At 41.8% G+C, this 19983-nt stretch overlaps 1 protein-coding gene across 28 annotated transcripts in view; it reads right to left on the minus strand.

Annotated features, from left to right (window-relative positions):
• Nucleotides 1-2734: 2734 nt before the first annotated feature.
• LOC133364983 (protocadherin gamma-C3-like) overlaps nt 2735-19983 on the minus strand; it is a 303611-nt gene continuing 286362 nt past the window's right edge. For all 28 annotated transcript variants that reach the window (XM_061586271.1, XM_061586231.1, XM_061586176.1 and 25 more), the window contains exons 3-4: nt 17880-17968; nt 2735-5657 (exon numbers count right to left, since the gene is read on the minus strand). In XM_061586271.1, the coding sequence (XP_061442255.1) occupies nt 5401-5657; nt 17880-17968 (346 nt within the window). In that variant the 3' untranslated portion in view covers nt 2735-5400. The remainder of the gene's footprint in view (nt 5658-17879; nt 17969-19983) is intronic.

Raw genomic sequence — 19983 nt, forward strand, 5'->3', positions numbered from 1 at the left:
ACAGCTATAGTAATGTTTAGAAATTTTAAGAAAGAAAACAAAAGTGGCAGATGGCAAGCAGCATTCTTGCAAACAGAAGAGGGTGTTTGTTTTAAGATGAAGTGTGGTGTTGCAAGTGTGTGCATCACCTAAAAGCAAAGAAAGTATACTTTTTTTGTTTCAGAAATACTGGTTTTACTAATATGTAAATGTAATAATTTACTTCATTGACTAACAGCACGATCCTGTGTATGTATACTCAGTAATATTTATTGAATTCAATGGGACTTACTCCCAGGCAAATGTGCACAGAATTGCAGCCTAAATGCAAATGCGCACAGGATTGCAACATATGATTACTCATATGACTAAGATTTCCTTAATTGGGTAACAGCCGTCCACATAAATTAAGCTATACTACTCTATCTGTATTAAAGTTCTGGCTGTTGTGCATCAAATCACCCTTTTTCACCTTGTGTACACTTAAGCCACATTCATTCCACTATTATTCCACTTTAAATACTCATGGTTTCTTCCAAAGAATCCTGGGAAGTATAGTTTGTGAAGGGTGCTGACAGTTGTTAGATGACCCCTATTCCCCTCACAGAACTAAAATTCCGAGACTGGTTTAACAATCAATCCTTCTTCACAGTGAACTCTGGGGAACAGGGATTGTCTAACAACTCTCATTATCCTTAACAAACTGGGGAAGCCATGACTGTTTAAAGTGGAATAAATGTATGGTGTGAATGTAGCCTGCCTCACAACTGTCTTTTTTATAATCTAGACTTCTGTGCATCCCAGCACACATGACAAAAATGAAAATCGTCCAAGAAATCATCCATGCTTTCTCATTTTTCTATGGCACAAACTATGACGAGGAGTGTGGTGTTCCTGTGCTGACTCACTGAGCCAGGTGGTGCAGTTGTTATAGTGTTGTGGGATTGGAGAGACTTGGGTTCAAATTCCCACTCAGTCATGAAGCTCACTGGGTGATCTTGGGCCAGTCACTCTCTCAGCCTAACCTACAGCACAGGGTTATGGGGATAAAGGGAGGTGGGGAGAGACGATGTATGCCATCTTGAGCTCCTTGGGAGGAAAGGCAGGATATAGGTGTACCAAACAAAATAAGGAGTATTTCCTACTGAGGTAAACTTGTGCCAGGACTATACCACTTCAGATTGCAGGTAGGGACTGAACACTTCTTCAGTCTCCATCACAAATAAATCCCTGTACATGGAAAACTAGCATGTTTGATCAAGGAGCTACAGTAGAAATCTTCTCAAGGCATATTATTTTTTTATATGGAAGGATCCCCCCTGCCCAAATATAGAGAATCATTCAGTCATGTGAATCTTTACCTGCAGTCTTAATTGGTACACCCAAGCATTACCTGAGAGGTACTGCCTAAATGAGGACTAGGCCTAAGACACAGCTTGCTCTTTCTACAGGGTGCTTCATGTCCTTACCTCTCATTTTTCTTACACACACAGATGTGATCTCTCCATCCTTATTTGTGGAGGTGAAATTAGGGGAAGTTTGGTTTAGTCAGATTTTAAGGGATTTGTCTAGCTGTAGTCTGTTGCTCTGTGGGACAGTGAATACCACAATGAATAAAAACATAGAGAACACATTATGTTGGTACTTGGCACTAGCTGGAAAAGCAAACAAGGTGGGAAATAGGAACAACAACAAAGTCATAGAGCCTGCAGTGATCTTTTGGCAGGGGCAGGAAAAGTCCCTAATACTTCCGAGGGGAGGGGTTCTAGAGTCATGATCCTCTCCTCTTGCCCTTATCAGTGGAGTGGCATAATGCCAGTCTTCAAAAGAGGATATATGGTACGGCTAAGAGGCATACACATTGGAGAGAAAATAAATAGCATTAGGGCATAGTTAAGGGAGTTAACTCATTAGGGCTCAATTCTGGAGTAATGAAGAAATAACATCTGTGCATGTGTAGAGTGATTTTCCTGACTACTAAGCAACCACTGTCAGCCTTGGATCAGAGAGCAGGACTTCCAGGAGATAAAGCAATGGATCTAGGAGGCTTAGACCCTGGTACTTCTATTTATGAAATTAATGGGGTGGGGTGGATGGGAGAAGACACATCTATTATACTGAACAATTCCCTACCTTTTATAGCTCCCAAATAGAACTTGGCCAGCATGTTCACACATCTTCATGCTTTATACCTCCTTTACATTATCTATGAATTGTAAAGCCTGGGTTTCTTGTCTTCTGTTAACACATTGCCGGATCATTGATAGCTGCAGAAGTGTGGGGTTTTTTTTGGGGGGGGGGAGCAATGCAACAGCTGTGTCCTATTATTTATCTTATTATTTAGAGCACAAATGCAAAAGAGATTCCATGGAAAGGGCAGATAGTCCAATCAGAATGTGTTCCACTCCCAGTTGATAATTTATAAGTAAAACAGGTGCATACTGTTCTCTACTAACTCTCAGAGGCAAACTATCCTCTGTCAGCAGTGGCAGTATCTTAGTAAACAAATAGGTTTTCATGTTTTGCAAATTTTGAAATGCTACAAACCTCAGCGAAACCTGTTCACTAGAGGCGCTGCTGGGATGAAAGTGAACACTGAAGGCAATGTTGCATCTCTGTCTTACCACCTTCAATACTCTGGGGTGAGGCGTTTCCAGGCTAACACTCAAATAACCTTTCCCTCCCCATATCTACATTTGTCATCCAGAAACAACTCACAACACATCAGAAGAAAAGATTTTATTATTTTTCCCAAAGAAAAAAGAGCAATATAAATATTAGAGTATAAAACTTGCGTGTAACACATTGACGTCAGTCTATATGGATATAAGAAGGATATAAGCATATATATAATATATAAGTATAGTTCAATATTAGACACATTGAAAGGACAAGTAAGTGTGTTTCAATTCACATACATTTAAGAGCACAAAGAACACAGGCAAAGAAGGTACAAAGGAATAAAAAAATACCGATGTCCACAACTCAATTACTAAGATTAAAAACAAACGAACTACACATCACTAGGTTTTGCAGCACTATTACACTACTTTCAGCTTGCTGATTAAAAGGAAAAAGAATGACTAAGATTCATCTACAGTACTTTGAGAAGAGTCACATAATAACTACTTCAGTACATAATAAGCCTTAGGCACAATCCATTGATGAAGCTCACCTGTATAAACCCCATTATGATAAAAAGGAGCCGCACAACAGGATTACTATGGTCTTATGCTGCTGCTGCTTATTTCAAACAAGCTTGTGCAGAAGAACTTCCCAACAGATTGTGTCCAGTTTTAACTAACTATGTAAACTGTTTCTAGTGCAGTCACCAAACACAGGGAGCGGGGTGGGTGACTGGGATCAGTACAAAAATCATATGCAGACCAAAGTTTTTCCCCACAGACAGGTCCCGTTTTCTAGAGACGGGGGAGGCAGCAAATATTAGTGAACAAAATGCTCTAGCAGTGAATACTACACAGCCACTGAGGTTGGGCTGCAATGTTGTGGAAAGTTGTCACACATTTAACCTGAGCTGATCATAGAAGGCTGGACCATCTCAGACAAGCTCCTTATTAGAAGTGTAAGAAAAATGAAAATATTCTTGGGTTTGTTGTTAGCACTCCATGTTGGAATATGCTGCTTTTCTGCCCTCATGGTTCAGCTACTGTGATGCAGAAAGCCAGATGAAACTGAAGGGAACCCAGTGCCTCTAGAAAGACAACCTGAGGTGCCAAGAGCATGGTGAACTTCCCTTCCTGGCTGTGATGTGCTTGATTGAGCAAAGAGATGGAAACACAATTTATAAAATGCACAGAGTAGGAAACACTTGCTTCCTGTCAATACTCGGCTATGAAACAATGTGGTTAAAAACCTAAAACAAGTAATTTCAAAACACAGCAAAAGGATTTATGTTTATTTATTTTAAATCTAGTGGATTTATATCCAAGTAGGGGTGATAGGAGAGGTCCCAAGGACCTTCAGTACACCAGTGGTTACTCACTTCTATAACGTTCAGAACGTGACCTCAGGGCAGAATCAAGGGCTTGGCATCAGAAATCTCTGCCCAGTTGTAACTCCAGCATCCCTTATCTGTGCCTGGTTCCTTAGTTTCCTCAAGCCAACTGTTATTAACTTAATATCAGTTTGTGAAGGCCAGAAAACCAAGGATATTTCTTGGGTATGCTGCACAGACATATGGAAACTTTCCTACTGCTCTTATCCAGGGCAATGCATCTTGTTACTGAACTCTACTCACAGACAGACAATGCTCAGGTTCCACCGGGATCTGGCCACTGGACAGCATATTTACATCATGCTGTTTATGTCATGCAATGACTTATCTATTCTAGGCTGAGTGGCGTCAGCTGACCTACTGTAGATGTGAAGTGAATGTTTTGCATGCAGCTTGATGTGCAGAAAAATGTGAAGCATTCCATTTTTAAAAAATTACTTACTTACAAGGCCACTAGAGCCCATTCACTGACAGAAGACATCTGCCTGTGGAACTAACAGAGCTATTTCAGTGCTTAAAGGAGCAGCAGCTCACTAGACTCACAAGCGATTGACTTTGACTTCCTTTAACTTATTCCAGAAAACATTTACTGTACACATAAATATTTATGGACCAAAGTGTAGATGAGCTGTGTTGTCTCTTTAGAGGCCACTGTAAAATCAATCAGCCAGGACAATGTTCTCCATCTTCCTAATGTATGAGGCATTCTCTGCCTTTGGAAGGCTTTCCATTGCAATGTGTTTGTGTGCCTTGCCTCTTAGATATCATCATTTCAGTTTCATTTTTTCAACCATCATTGGTTAAACTTTTAAAAATACAGCTTAATCTCATTCCCTTGTAACAATGCAAGATAAACTTTTAATTCTTTTTTTAAAAAAGCAGAAACTAAAGCACTCCCTTATCAATTTCATAACAAGGATTCCAACTGAAATATTCTTGTGCGGAGATAAATTAATCATCAAAATTTGGGGACATGATAATGTTCTTTAAATGGAAAAATGCATAAATGAAAACCCCTGTTTAGAAGAATCTTTTACAATGAACAGAGCCCACCCTAAGCCTTGTAGGTTGTGCAGATCACTCTGGAGCAAAGCAACGGCAGAGAAAATGTTTCAAAGATCTGACACCCTTGCATATTAGACTATCTTCGTGAGAATACAAGCTGTATTCGTCATTATCCACAGGGCTTTTGTTTTGTTTTTTGAGATACTTTTACATTATGAGGACTAACAATAGGAGACCTACTCCTAGCTCTGATGTCAACAATGTACATTCACAATGTTCCATACTTTTAAAAAAACTGTTAACCACAAATCACATTCATCCTCCATCCTAGGCTATGAATTGGGGGAATGCTGGAAGAGTCTGCCCTTTAGATCTAAGATGGCAGTGACATCCTGTGGATCCTACTTCTTTTCTTTCTTTCCTGACTTCTTCTTGTTTCCACCTCCAGAGGCTGCAGGTTTCCCATCATGCTTCCCCGAAGAATTTGACAGGGTAGCTGTGCTGCCAGGGATGTACACATTCTGTCTGTAGTCAGGGACGTGCTGCAGGGTGAATTGAGGGCCATACCTGGTGCTGAGGCCCATTGTGCCTGCTGTTGCTCCTCCTCCCAGAGTAGAATTTCCATCAGGGTTGGCAGCGGCAGCGGCAGCGGCAGCTTCTACACCACCACAAGGAGCGGGGATTGAGGAAGGGCAGATAAAAAAACAAATCAGAAAGGTGAATTCTTAACATTGTCAGTGCTAGATATGATTTATATTTTAGGATTCTGACTACTCATCATCTAGGAAAGATCCACCCTGCTCTGCCCCCCAATTCCTATGAACAGCAAGTTCTCTGGCACGTGCAGAAGGCTTGAGAGAGAAGCAGAGTGCTGTAGTTTAAAGAAGGGACCTTTCCTCACATCCCAGAAGAAATAAGATAAATCCTGCCTTTCCTTGAAGCCTTCTCCACGTGCCTGAGGACTCAAGTGTAGAGGGAGAATTGTTGACAAGGATAAACAGAGGCTTGCTAGTAAGCCAAATCATTATTTGCCAACACACTCCTTAACAAAGATGGGGATAAACATTAAAAAAAAACTGTTTAGGAGAACTGGAAAGAAACAACTAGTAAAAATATCAAAACTTATATACTGCTTTCAAATTTTCATAGTGCTTCCGGTGTATTATCTTGGAGTCTCTACAGAAAATCTGTACTGTAGGTCAGTGTTACCATTCTTTAATTGACGATGAAGGGCCAAGAGGAAGAGAGAGGGCAGCTTGCCACTAACCACCTAGTCAGGTGATGGGCGGTGTGGACAGTTTTGTTTTATGCAGGGATCGACTGTGCCCACTGAACCCCACCCATCAGTTGACATCACCAGCCCAGCGGGGTGACATCTCTTGACTGACAGGTGGGTGGTTTCACAAAAACAGCCTCATGGGCCAAACTGGAACCCTTGGCAGGCTAAGATTGGTCCGTGGGCTGGAGGTTTCCCACGCCTGCCCTAGTGAATTCATGGCAGAGGCAAGGTTTGAAGCAGGGGCTTCTAGATTTGTAGCCCAGTGTCTTAGGCAGTAATCCTATGCACACTTAACTGGGGGAGTAGGTGTCATTCAACTCAGTAGGGCTTATTTCTGGGTAGACATGCAGAAGATTGAGCTGCAAGCTAAGATACTATGCTGGCTTTCAAAGATGGTAATGCAGCATCCTATATCTGTTTTCCTGCCTCTTCCATCTCCTTTTATTGCTGTTAAATATGCTCATAGGGTTGTTCTGCTATCCCACTCTCTATGGAAGCAAAATGACCAGGGAGGTTGGTTGGTAGAGGCCCTTACATCACCCGCTTTCTGCTTTGATGCTATATAGTGCTCTGCATAACACCAATGATGGTGGTGGGGCCTTTTTCACAGAGCTTGGAAAAGTTACTTTTGTGAACTACAACTCCCATCAGCCCCAGCCAGCATGGCCACTGGATTGGGCTGATGGGAGTTGTGGTTCAAAAAAGTAACTTTTCCAAGCTTTGCTTTTTCAGCACTATTATAGTTAAGGGGGCTGTAGTTCCACCTAGGTCCTAGGCTCGCTATGCAGTATTTGACGGTGAATAGCAAATTGTCAACCCAATGTGTTTTGTTACTAAGTGCAGTGGGCTGTAGGATTGATCCGTGAATCAGACTTTACTGCATGCAGCCTCTTCAGATTTTTTTTTCATTATCAAGAACTATATAAAAAAGCTGAATTCTTCATCCCTGTTGTTATAGCCTTGGACCTCTATAGAGTTATCGAAAATCCATCTTTCTGTTTCCATCCAGGTAAACAGGAACAAGATAAAAGGGAAACAAGCCTTGGCCACTCCACCTCCTTCTGCAACATGGCAACAGTACTACTGGCCTGCCTTATAGAGCTGTTGTAAAAATTACTGAGATACATATAGGAAACACTTTGACTACTTGAAATATATATGTGCTAAACATAATTATGCAGCTTCAGTATCCTGTATATCTTCATATGGCTCAGAGTTGAGATGTGCACAGAGGGGATACTGAAGGCCTCAGAAACCCCTATGAAGAAATAAAGCTTATGCAGATGGGACTTAGATGTGAAGATTGAAGAAATCTAGATAACATTTTAAAATTTCGTAGCTTCATACAGAGCTGTTAGGAGAATCAATCTCATTGTTGCTGACCCCTTCCCAGATCTGCTTTTGTGTGTTTGGGGAAGAGCCTATGAAATAGGTAGTAGCCTGGTTTTGCTCTCCATTAAGAGCCTTTTACATCAGTTATAGAGCTCTATAGACAGATATCAAAACCACGGTGCTATGTTCTGGGAGTACATAAGGAACTCTTAAGTGAGAATCAATGCCTAACATGTTTCTTTTACCCAAACTGATCTCCTCGCCTACAATTTTCCTGGCCATTAATCTACCAGCCAGCTATTTGCCTCCTGAGCCCGACACTCTTCCTGGTTTTTTTTTTAAACACCATATTCTCTTCCAGCTGTGTGGTAGCCATCTGCATCCTAATGCTAAAAACAATTCCTGTCCCCACTCTAGAGAAGTCAGCATCAGTCAAATATTTAAAGCAGCCATCAAAGCTCTTAGGAGTAGTTTTAATGTGTGTTAAAGAAATCTAGTCACTGGACAGACAATTCCTCCAGAAGTAATGTTTTCTCACTAGCTGAAGCCCCCTGACTCCACATCTGTTTTAGAGGAGGGAAAGACTCTGGAGTGTGGGCTAGGACTTTTGGATTTCAGATGCTTGTTTAAATAGGACCTGAAGTGAACCATGCTGTCCAGCTTAGCTCTGGAGAAAAGGAAGTTGGACAAGACAGGGAATTTAGACAGAATCACTTGCCAGTTAGTTCATGCTCAAAGATTTGAGCAGGTCATGGTGTTGATAATCAAGGCTGGCCCACCTTCTGAATCTGGTTTATTGGCAGTACAAGTAAAGAAAGCAGGAATCCCTCTATCAATTATCTCTGATAGATCACATATAATGGGGACAAAGAAATAAGGTCCAGTTTCCAGCATTTAAAGTGGGATATATATTCTACTCTTTTCCACTTCTTGCTGAAAATAATTTAATGTAACAGTGCTAACCATATCATACATCCTAGATTCAGTTACCACATATCAGATCTGGCTCTTCTTTCTTAGGACAACCTGCAAAGGGTAACTGCAACATTTCCCAACACTGGATTTAATATATGGAAGACAGCTGAGTGCTTTAAAGTACAAGAATGAATAATATCTGAACATAATTTTACTTCTGCTTCTTTCTGTTATGGAAAAAATGGAAATGGACTGCCTTCAAGTCGATCCCGACTTATGGCTACCCTATGAATAGGAGGCTAGTCCTCCCCAGCTGGCTACAGCCTGCTCAGCTTGCCACAGCTGCACAAGCCCTTCCTTGTCCTCAAGTGCCAGCTGGGGGGCAACTGGGCTCCTTGGGACTATGCAGCTTGCCCACGGCTGCACAGGTGGCAGGGCATGTAACCCCTGAGCCACTCCCTGTGGGGGTGATCTTTAGCTGTCCCTTTATACCTGGGAGACACAAGCGGGGATTTGAACTCACAGACTCTGGACTCCCAGCGAGGCTCTCCCCCCCACTGTGCTATACCAACTTCTTTCCTTTCTACTAGGGGGTTAATCTGAGCCGTGTAAAATAATAATTAAAAAGCATCTGAGCATGTGTGGAACATTCTCTCTCAAGTATGCAAAACCAGCTTCCAAGTATCCATCTCAAATTTTAGAAACGAAGCACTTTTCCATTCCATTCCCAACTATGTTTTAATTTTCATCCTGAACCCTGAACAATTATGCTGTGAAAAGGAGAAGTGCTGGCAACCAGGAGCTCACTGCAACAGAACATAAAGATTTATGCTGAGCCACAGAAGAGCATAATTAAGCTTGCAATGCAGCCATGCATAGATTTAAAAATGTAACAAAATCTAGAAGAGAAATTGAGTTTTCAGTGTCAATCTTGGTGGCTAAGATACCCCTCAAAGCTTGTTTACCAAGATTTGAACGCTGAACTCAGAGAAACTTGCTGCTTTGCTAGCCTTCTCAGGGTTACTAGGAATACCCACAAAATGGAAATAAAGAAGGAAAGCAGAAGCCTTTTTGTTTGTAGTTAAAAAAAAATACTTTGTACTCTTTCAGCTATAAAAGATGCAGCAGTGTAAATTCTAAGAATGATGGGTCTGATGAATCCAAGGAGCAGAGAATCCCACACCAGATGCTGCTCACCAAGTTGAGCTGCCTTCTGCTTTTTGCTTCTTATGAGGAAATTTACACTGTTTATATGTTTAGCAAGTAAGGTTCAAAGCTGATAGTCGATGCCTGCAAATCCCCTTTTGTCCCACACCTGACATCATATACCAACCCCAGAGACCAGACCTCGCCTTCACAGGAAATTTCCCTCCCATTGACTCCAATTGAAGGGGAGGGGGGAATTTAAAAATAGCCACCATAGTGTTGACGATTACCCCACCAACATCACCATGACAGTATATGGTGTAACTCAGCACCTGATCACAGCCCACACACAAACCTCACACACAGAAAAGATAATTCTGATGACAGGACATGTGGCAGTCTATTTCTCGTTGGCCTCATGTCATGAACATCAACAACAGGGGTGCCAGGATGGAGCACACCATGCAGAGGAGTCAAAGCAAAGGAACACATGCTGCACTGTGACTGCTGTTTCCCCACCCTTTTGCCATGGGTAACTACTCCCCCCTTCCTCTAGGGAGCAGTGTCTCCCATGCAAAGGGGAGGCACTCTTCCCCCCACACAGTTAGGGTTTCTGTGGGCAAAGGCTAGGTACTCCATGTCAGCCATTTGCTGGTCAGGCAGGGCTAGCCAACAGGCAAAATAGCAGGGTTTGGACTGGAAGTGTAGGTTGCCAAGGAGAGGGGGTGGGCCAAAGGGGCCAATTGGCCCATGCAGGAACCAGGCAACTGGCCCATGCAGCTGAGTGTGGGGCCCCAGTCCTCCCCTTTCCTAGTGGGAAAATGTATGCTAGGTTTGAACATGGGCCTCTAGCATGTAGAATATAGGCTGTTCCACCTGGCTAGCGCTTTTCCTGTGGCCCATGTGATCCTGGCATTTACGATTCAGTGTTTTGGCTAGAGGCAGGCAGGGAAAAGACAAAATGCCTCATGATGTATCTCATCCCTGTGGGTAAGTAATTAGGGGACTGCTCTGTGGTGTTTGCAGTGTGGGTTTGAGACCCCTGCCATGATTCTCTCCCTCCCCCCTCCGCATGAAAAAGGTGAATGGAGGTATTTCCCCCCTTCTCACTGATGGGGTGGCAAATTCCTGTCTCCTGTTTCCTAACTCCAGCCCTATATGGAGTGAGCCATTAGAGCAGGTGGGGACCACACAGCCCTCCAGCCCAGGCAATATGCCTAATGATCAGGGATGATGGGAGCTATAGTCTAACAAGAACTGGAGGACCACAGGTTACCTACCCTTGCACTGGAAACTGCTGCTGTGAATGTGTGGCTGTGGCTGTCCTTGATGCGGCTCCCTTAGGCTGACTGGTAAAAAGGTGGGTTTTAACCCTTGTTCCAGAAAGACTGTGTGAGCTCCCTTCAGGTATCATGCCCAGGGAGCCATGTGGGTGCTGTGCAGTGTGTCTTCTCCTCTGCCCTCTTTGTATGAATTGGGTCATAATTGGGTGTCCCACTATGGTTACTGGAGCGAGGGGGTGGTGGTGGTGGTGGTGTATGTAGGTGGTGAGGGAGTGGTTCCTGCATTGTAGACTAAAGGTTTCCATTTTTAACAGTTGGTTTTAATTAGGTAATTTTTTTACACTAAAGAATGACATATTTGTATTTTATAAAATACAAATGCTTCTACTTATTATAGATTTACTGAAGAAGGGCCATCTGTGGCCTGAAATATATCTTTTGTTGTTGCTGAGTAATTTTGCCTATATACCCTACTATAGACTTTTTTGTGTTGTGTTTATTTCTGGAGTTTCCCTTTCACCGGACTTCCCAAAATATGAAGACTCCAGAAAAATCATGAATGGTAGCAACACTAGAACAAGGAGGAAGCAGATAAGGAATTTAGTTTGTGCCAATGGACTTAACTATTTTGATTTCAGCTAGAGGAGAGGCATTCTGTCCAGATGGAAATGGAAAATAGCAATGTCTTCTCCATTCCCGTATCTCTACTTAGTGACCTACCAACCCACTTTCGTGCTATAATTTGAATGAAGAACTCGGATAACAAAAGGCAGCCAGTCCAGCTGCCCATGTAAAGCACTACTGGCCCTGTGGCATGAAGTGGGTTTTGATCATTATGTAGAGCATGTGAAAAATAGCAACAAGTGCCAGAATAACATCAAGTGCACAGGTTAGCTGACTTGGGTCTTATGTTATCTTTTTTTCCCCAACCAAATGTCAGTTACCCACAGAGATGCTTATAGTTACAAAGTAAGTGTATCCCTTAAAAATACTGAATAACTAGTCTGTGTTAAGTGATCCCACATATGCTGTCTTGCTTAAGAACATGGGAAGAGTTTTGCTAGACCAGACATTTAAGTCCAGGAGCTACTAGGGGAAGGTAGTTTGCTGGAATTTCACCAGTTACCTATCATTTACCATCTGCTTAGCCTTGCTCTAGCTCTGAGGTGGGCAGAGACCTCTGGGTGATTTGCAGTCAATCATCAGGGATTCCTGACTCTCAATTGTTTAACAAAAGCAGCTGTTGTTTTCTTTCTAAATTAGGCTGCTGAGATGAAGATGGTTTGGTCAGGCTGCAGGACCAGGAGTGGATTTTTGGGTGACAGAACTGTGAGCTCACTTCTGATTGTTGTTGTTATGTGCCTTCAAGTAGATTATATGGCGACCCTATGAATCAGCGACCTCCAAGAGCATCTGTCATGAACCACCCTGTTTAGATCTTGTACGTTCAGGTCTGTGGCTTCCTTTATGGAATCAATCCATCTCTTGTTTGACCTTCCTCTTTTTCTACTCCCTTCTGTTTTGCCCAGAATTATTGGCTTTTCTAGTGCATCACGTCTTCTCATGATGTGTCCAAAGTGTGATAACCTCAGTTTCATCATTTTAGCTTCTAGTGACAGTTCCGGTTTAATTTGTTCTGGAAAAATGGAAATGTACTGCCTTCAAGTCGATTCCGACTTATGGCAACCCTGTGAGTAGGGTTTTCATGGTAAGCAGTATTCAGAGGTGGTTTACCACTGCCTTCCTCTGAGGCTGAGAGGCAGTGACTGACCCAGGGTCACTCAGTGAGCTTCATGGCTGTGTGGGGATTTGAACCCTGGTCTCCCAGGTCATAGTCCAGCACCTTAACCACTACACCACACTGGTTCTCATAATTTGTTCTAACACCCAATTAATTGTCTTTTTTGCAGTCCATGGTATGCACAAAGCTCTCCTCCAACACCACATTTCAAATGAGTTGATTTTTCTCTTATCCGCCTCTTTCACTATCCAACTTTCACATCCATACACAGAGATTGGGAATACCATGGTCTGAATGATCCTGACTTTAGTGTTCAGTGATACATCTTGGCATTTGAGGACCTTTTCTAGTTCTCTCACAGCTGCCCTCCCCAGTCCTAGCCTTCTTCTGATTTCTTGACTATTGTCTCCATTTTGGTTAATTACTGTGCTGAGGTATTGATAATCGTTGACAAGTTCAATGTCCTCACTGTCAACTTTAAAGTTACATAAAGCTTCTGTTGTCATTATTTTAGTCTTTTTGACGTTCAGCTGTAGTCCTGCTTTTGTGCTTTCCTCTTGAACTTTCATCAGCATTCTGAAAACAAATTCCTGAGACGTCCATGCTAAGAGGCACCCTATTTCTTAATTCTACTTTGGTCCCCTAGCCTTGGGTATGGATGGAATTTTCTGATAATCTCAGTGTCAAGCTTATCTGTACAGAATTCCTGTCTTGTTTCTTAATCTCAAAGAGAAGTGACTTTTCTTTTTCCTGGTTGTGCTAAAAACACAAACAATTCTCGCATATTATATACCTATGCACTCCAGGTTTCCATTCAGCTGCATTTGGCCAAGGACGAAGCCTCAACAGCCTGTTTCTGCAGTGTTCCAACAAAAAGAATTACCCTTAAAGATGGAGACTTTTCAAAAATCTGTTGGGCATTAATCACCACAATAAACCTTGTAGGAAGCACTTCGAGAACTTTCTTTTGTTTTCTTGTTTCCACTCTTAGCTCCTTCTTTTGTTTTTTACCCCCAAACTTCTGATAGTTGAAGAATCTTTTTTCACACAACAGTTTTACTTAAAGGAAAAACATCCAAGGGAATCACAAAATCTTGAGAGGACCATTGGCAAAGGCCCAAGGGGGAAGGAACTGCTTAATCCTTTCTCAAGCTGCTTTCCTGCCTTATTGGGAGAAAGATACATCCCCTCTTCCTCCTGTGGCTCCCCATGTCTTTTTCCCTATGGGGAGAAACAGCCTGAGAAGCTGTGGAGGAGATGATTAGACAGGAGATTTTGAGCAGATAAATAGCTGGCAGGAAAAGGGTTAAAAAGGTCTCCTCCCAATTGGTCCTCCACTTGGTGCCAATGATAAATGTAATTCTTTTATGGTAACATTGACCTGATTTTTTGTGTCTCACCTCTCATGACCAACAGGAGGCTAGGACAGCAAATCTTAGGACAGGCAAAAATAAATGAACTCTTTTTGTTTTTCTCCTAAACAGAACCTGTCTAGAATATTCAAGGGCTTATCATTGGTGCTGTGGACACTATGCCTCTTGCTTGAGCTTTGACCACTGAAAATGCATAGACCTTTATTTAACAGCAGAGAGTACAGTTCAGAGAGACCTGCTGGAGCCTGCAGACAGGTGGTGTCTAAAAATCCACATAAGAACATTCCACCAGTCTCGTTTTATCACAGACTACAAGTCTCCCATATGCATGGAAGTGACATTCTCTTCCACCCCCATGCAATCTTAACTCATCAGCTTAGATCCTCTTAAATGCCTTTTTCTTTAGACAAATAAATAAAAATCTCCAAAATATTTATTCAGGGTTATAAGAATTACAGCCTTTAGGATTTCTAATTTTCTATGGGTGCTTTAATTTTCATTTGTGCTGTACTTTCATATCTGCCTGCCTGGGGGTGGTTTCTCTTTGATGTTTCAAAAGAACCAGCTTTTAAAATTCATTGAAGAGATTCCTGAGCTTTTCAAAATCCTTGTATAATATCATAATGATCATCACCACCGCCACCACTTCCCACAAAGCTTTCTCACAACCGTGTTAATGGATCAGGATGAGACTTACTAACATGGATTAGCATTGAACATCATTAATATGCAATGTAAATGATGCACAGAAACACACTGTCCACTTGAATGGCCATCAGGATCCCCTGGGCCATATTTGGATCTGCTTCCTGCATAATCACATCCTCCTTGTCCTCCCAAATGGCCACTGAGAGGTGCCACAAATTGCTTGTGGCCTTCCTTTCCCCAGTTCAGAGTTCATAGAAATGTATTGTCTTTCCAAAAGTCCACAGAAACATATTATGGCATACACATGCAGGAATCCTGCACAAATTCATAGAGTGTGTGTATATTTATATCTATATCTAAACCTGAGAGCCAGTGTGGTGTAGTGGTTAAGGTGTTGGACTATGACCTGGGAGACCAGGGTTCGAATCTCCACATAGCCATGAAGCTCACTGGGTGACCTTGGGCCAGTCACTGCCTCTCAGCCTCATGAAAACCCTATTCATGGGCCGCCATAAGTCGGAATCGACTTGAAGGCAGTACATTTACATTTATATCTAAACCTAAATCTGTAACAACCCCTTTAAGGGCTGATTCACATGGGAACTAAACTTCATAATAAAGATGAAGCTTTTCCCATTGCAATAGATTTTCAACGTTCACACACTCTTCCAGTTCGCTGTTTTCCACTACCTTGCCTTGGTATCCTGGTGCTGTTAAAGAGACAGGCACCATTTTTTTAATCAAAAGAACCCTTCTAGAATACAAACAGACTCTCTTAAACAGAGCCACAAAGTTTAATTTAAACACCTTCCAAATGATTGCAAAATGTGCCCAATATTAACTAGGTGCTACTTTAAAATAACTGTTTCCCTTTCTCCCCATTGCTAAATTGGGGCATGCCATTTGTGTTCCCTTCTCTGACCTCTCAGGAAGAAAGATTGCGATGGAGGTGGCTCTTGTCTCACTACTTGGAGAAGTTAGCACAGCAAGGAGGACAATGATCAGCCTGCCCCACTTACCCGCAAGGCAAGACATCATACCTAGCACATGCAAGCAAGTTATGATTCTGCATATTTCCTTGAGAGTAAGCCCCACGGAAGTAAGTTACTTATTTCTGAATAACCTGATCCAGAAAACATGTCTGAGTATTAGTTTTATGCACATTTTGCAAATTTAATTGATTTGTAAATTAATTAACTGCTGGGGATTTCATTAGATAATAGCCAGTTGGTGAAGTGATTATTTATGTCTCATCCACCACTTTGTGGTGGTTCTGGTCCTACTTAGCTGGCCATTCCTACAAGGTGGTACTTGTGGACTGTTGTCCGGTTCCATGGAGCTTCCAATGTGGGGTCCCATCCCACAGTAATAAATTTTACTCCCATGCTATTTAACACCTACATGAGTGGGGTCATTTGATGTCATTTGATCTGCAAGTCTGGTGGTGGATATGCTAGACAGGTGCCTAGTATTGGTAATGGATTAGATAAGAACCAATAAACTGAAGCTTAATCCAGATACGACTGAGGTGCTGTTAGTGGGTAGTTCCCTAGACTGGATGGGTGGAGTTCAGACTATTCTGAATGGGATTACACTTCCTTTGAAGGAGCAGGTACATAGCTTGGAGGTACTTCTGGTTCCTTTGCTGTTGCTTGAGGCACAAGTGGCCTCAGTGGTGCTGAGTACCTTCCACCAGCTTTGACTCTGTCTGGACAGGGATAGCCTAAATTCTGTTGTCTCTGCTCTTGTAACCTCTAGGTTAGATTAGGAATGTGTTATATACACAGCTGTCTTTGGAGATAGTTTAGAGACTGCAGCTAGTGCAGAATTTGACTGCCAGACTGCTGACTGGGGAAAGGTGATCTGAGCATATAACAATAATTCTGGCATGACTCCAATGGCTACCATTAGTTTCTGGGGGCTGAATTCAAAGTGCTGGTTTTGATCTATAAAGCCTTATAGGACCTCAACACCTCAAGAATTGCCTCTTCCTGCATGAACCCACCCAGTTACTACATTCATCATCAGAGATCCTTCTTCATGTGACTCCTCCAAGGGAGGTGTGGAGGGTGGCAACAAGAGAACAGGTCTTATCAGTGGTGGCTACCCATTTGCAGGATGCTCTCCCCAGGAAAGTGCAGCTGGCATTGTCACCGTTTGCTTTTAGGCTAAACCAGTTCTGTTCACCCAGGCTTTTGATTGTTAATTGGGAGGATAGTGAGTTATGTTTTCAGGCCTTTTAGTACTCATATTTTAGTGGGGTGGAAGGATTTGTCCTTTTATAAATATTCTTGGGTGAGCACGTTTAGGTATTGTGTTTTATGAGTGCTTTATATGGAGTTTTAATGTCATTTATGCTGTAAGTTGTTTTTGGACACTCTTCTCTATGTGAAAAGCAACAAATACATAGAATAAATAATAGCAGAGCATTTTGTCTGACTACAGTTTTCTTTATACAGCTTGCTACTGAGCATTAGGCAATCAGCAATCTGAGGGACAGCATCTGACTGCTTGGTCCCTGGAATTGCAGAGGAGACCATTCAAAACTAATCCTTTAATTTGTGAAGCATAGAAATTTGATCTGGAATTGATGAGAGACAATGATAAACATATGGGCTTTCTAAGGCTATTTTTTACAAAGATACATTTCAGAGCAGAACTGAACTTTCACATTTCCCCTTTCTGTTTTAAAATATTAAAGTAAATGCTTTAATTCCAAAGATACACATCACTGCCCTAAGCCTGCCCAGCAACTGTTAACCAGGGTTGCTTACTATCTGTAGGTTAAAGGCAGCTTTGTGAATAAGATTTGTGAGCCCACCCTTAACTATTTTTATACTGATGTTTTAAAAAATCCTTTCATATATGTTATGAAAACATTAACTGGCTAAGAGATGAGGTTTCTTTTTAAATCTAAGAACAGAGAAGGCCTTTAATCTACAAAGGGTTGCAAACCAACCAGCTGCCCATTGCCATGGAATTTTGTATGATGATAAAGAACGGCACTGGTATCTAAGAAGCAAATAAACCTAAGCTTTCTTGCTATTAACAATGAATCTTTTATAGTACAAATTCTTCATATACACTTTTACAGGCATGTACATTAAATGTTTTTTGTATTGCAGAATGTAATAACGTTTGCAACCTGTTAGTTGAAACTGACCATTTGCTGATGCCAGAATCATGGCTTGAAGCATTTCTGTATCAAACTGGTTGTTTGGCCAAGTTCCATTTTCATCTCCATTCTGAGACCTAAGGAGAAAACAAAGCAAATGAAATATTAAGCAGCAGTATAGTAGAGGAAATGTTAACAGTGCAAAAGATGCTTTTCTCCACAAAACACACAGCATGGTCTATTCTTAGTATTTGGGGGGCACACAAAATACAAGAGAGGTGTACTTTTTTGAGAACTAATATTTGTTGCTGGGTTTACTCTTAACTGGGAAACGTACTGTAAAGGAGGAAGGGAGGGTTCCTGTCTCTTTAACAGTTGTGCAATACAGCTTGTTATGCAAGGAAAAGAAAAGCTTCTCCTGCTGATACACAATTGTTACAACAGAGTCTTCTGGCACATTAACACAAATTTATTATGACACTCACTTTTGTGTCTACTCTGGCAGATGCATGAAGTTTTATCCTCAGTACTTCATGTATCTAGTGATCCACAAAATGTATGCCACAATAATGGCAAAAGTCTCTGTAATTTTTGCTGTTCTCACTGCTACCCCTCTGGAATTTACTGTTATTGGAGTCCCATTTTACTGTGTAGTTTAGCAGGAGATGCTGCATAGTTAATCTACTTAGGCTACTGAGAAAAATGTGCCCATCTCGGTTAAGAAACTCAAGGTATAGGTTAGGCATTTGCAGGGCTCAGTTTTGAGGCTGGGCCCAAGAGGACTCAGTCCTAGAAACTATATTCACAGACAGGAATCAGACCTGGAACATGTGAAATAATGTGTGTGTGTCTGAGTATGTCTCATCCTCCTACCAATGAGGAATATGGGCCCATTACTCCATTCCTCTGAGATTATAAACCAGGAGTTTCATGTCAGGGTAAAAGACCCAGGTGGGTTAGGAGACCTAGAATCCCTCTCTTGGAAAACTTTGTTTCATTTTTTAACAATAAGTGGCACAATGTCTTGGAAACAGAAAACTCTTTCCCCTTCATCAAAGTCCCCATCCCCAAAGAGGTGTAATCAAAAATATTTGAACCCAATTAACATTCTTTGCTGCTTGCATAAAAACAAAACTGAAAAGGGAGTGTGACAGATGAGAAAATTTGCAGCACTTTCTACCCAATCAAGATGCTCAAGTGGATCTCTTTACCCATGAAACTATTTTATACTGCCTGGAAAATGTAAAACTGTTACTTGACCTGCTAACTCAGGTAATCACAATATCCAGTTGTTAATACTTCTAGCACTGAGCTCCAAAAAATGTAAATGCACTGCCTTCAAGTCGATTCCGACTTATGGCAACCCTATGAATTGGGTTTTCATGAGGCTGAGAGGCAGTGACTGGCCCAAGGTCACCCAGTGAACTTCATGGCTATGTGGGGATTTGAACCCTGGTCTCCCAGGTCGTAGTACAACACCTTAACCACTACACCACTACACCACACACCACCAGCACTGAGCTCTAGCACCTTATTTATATACTCAGAAGCAAGTCCCACTGATTTAAATTAAACTTACTCCCAAGTAAGTGTAGCCGTAAAGACAGCCATTCAGCACCAGAAGTTGGACCTCAGCTACCCTTCAATGCTTTCTGGATGGCCTCAAAATATCCTAAAACACTTTTAAAAAAAGAAATCACTGGACATTTACTAAGATCACAGTCTGTTTCTGGATGTTTGAAGAGCGTCTGCTGCAAGTAAAAAGTTAAACCTTCAAATATATGTCCCTTGTGTGAGACTGTAGAGGTCAGTTTCCTGTCTGAAGGTTATATAAGGCCTTTTAGGTCACTCAAGTTATAATAATTCATGCATTCCTCATTTAGCAATTAAGCTGAAGTACACCCAGAGTCTATGGATATGTAGGCTTTGCCTCTAGGAGAAAGTTGTGTTCAGGAATGAAAAATAATGGAAAAGTCACAGATGGAAAGAAGACAACATTTAGAACATAAGAACATAAGAAGAGACTGCTGGATCAGGCCAGTGGCCCATCTAGTCCAGCATCCTGTTCTCACAGTGGTCAACCAGGTGCCTGGGGGAAGCCCGCAAGCAGGACCCGAGTGCAAGAACACTCTCCCCTCCTGAGGCTTCCGGC

This window comes from Rhineura floridana, chromosome 1, assembly GCF_030035675.1.
Source record: "Rhineura floridana isolate rRhiFlo1 chromosome 1, rRhiFlo1.hap2, whole genome shotgun sequence".
In the NCBI taxonomy this organism is placed as follows: Eukaryota; Metazoa; Chordata; class Lepidosauria; order Squamata; family Rhineuridae; genus Rhineura; species Rhineura floridana.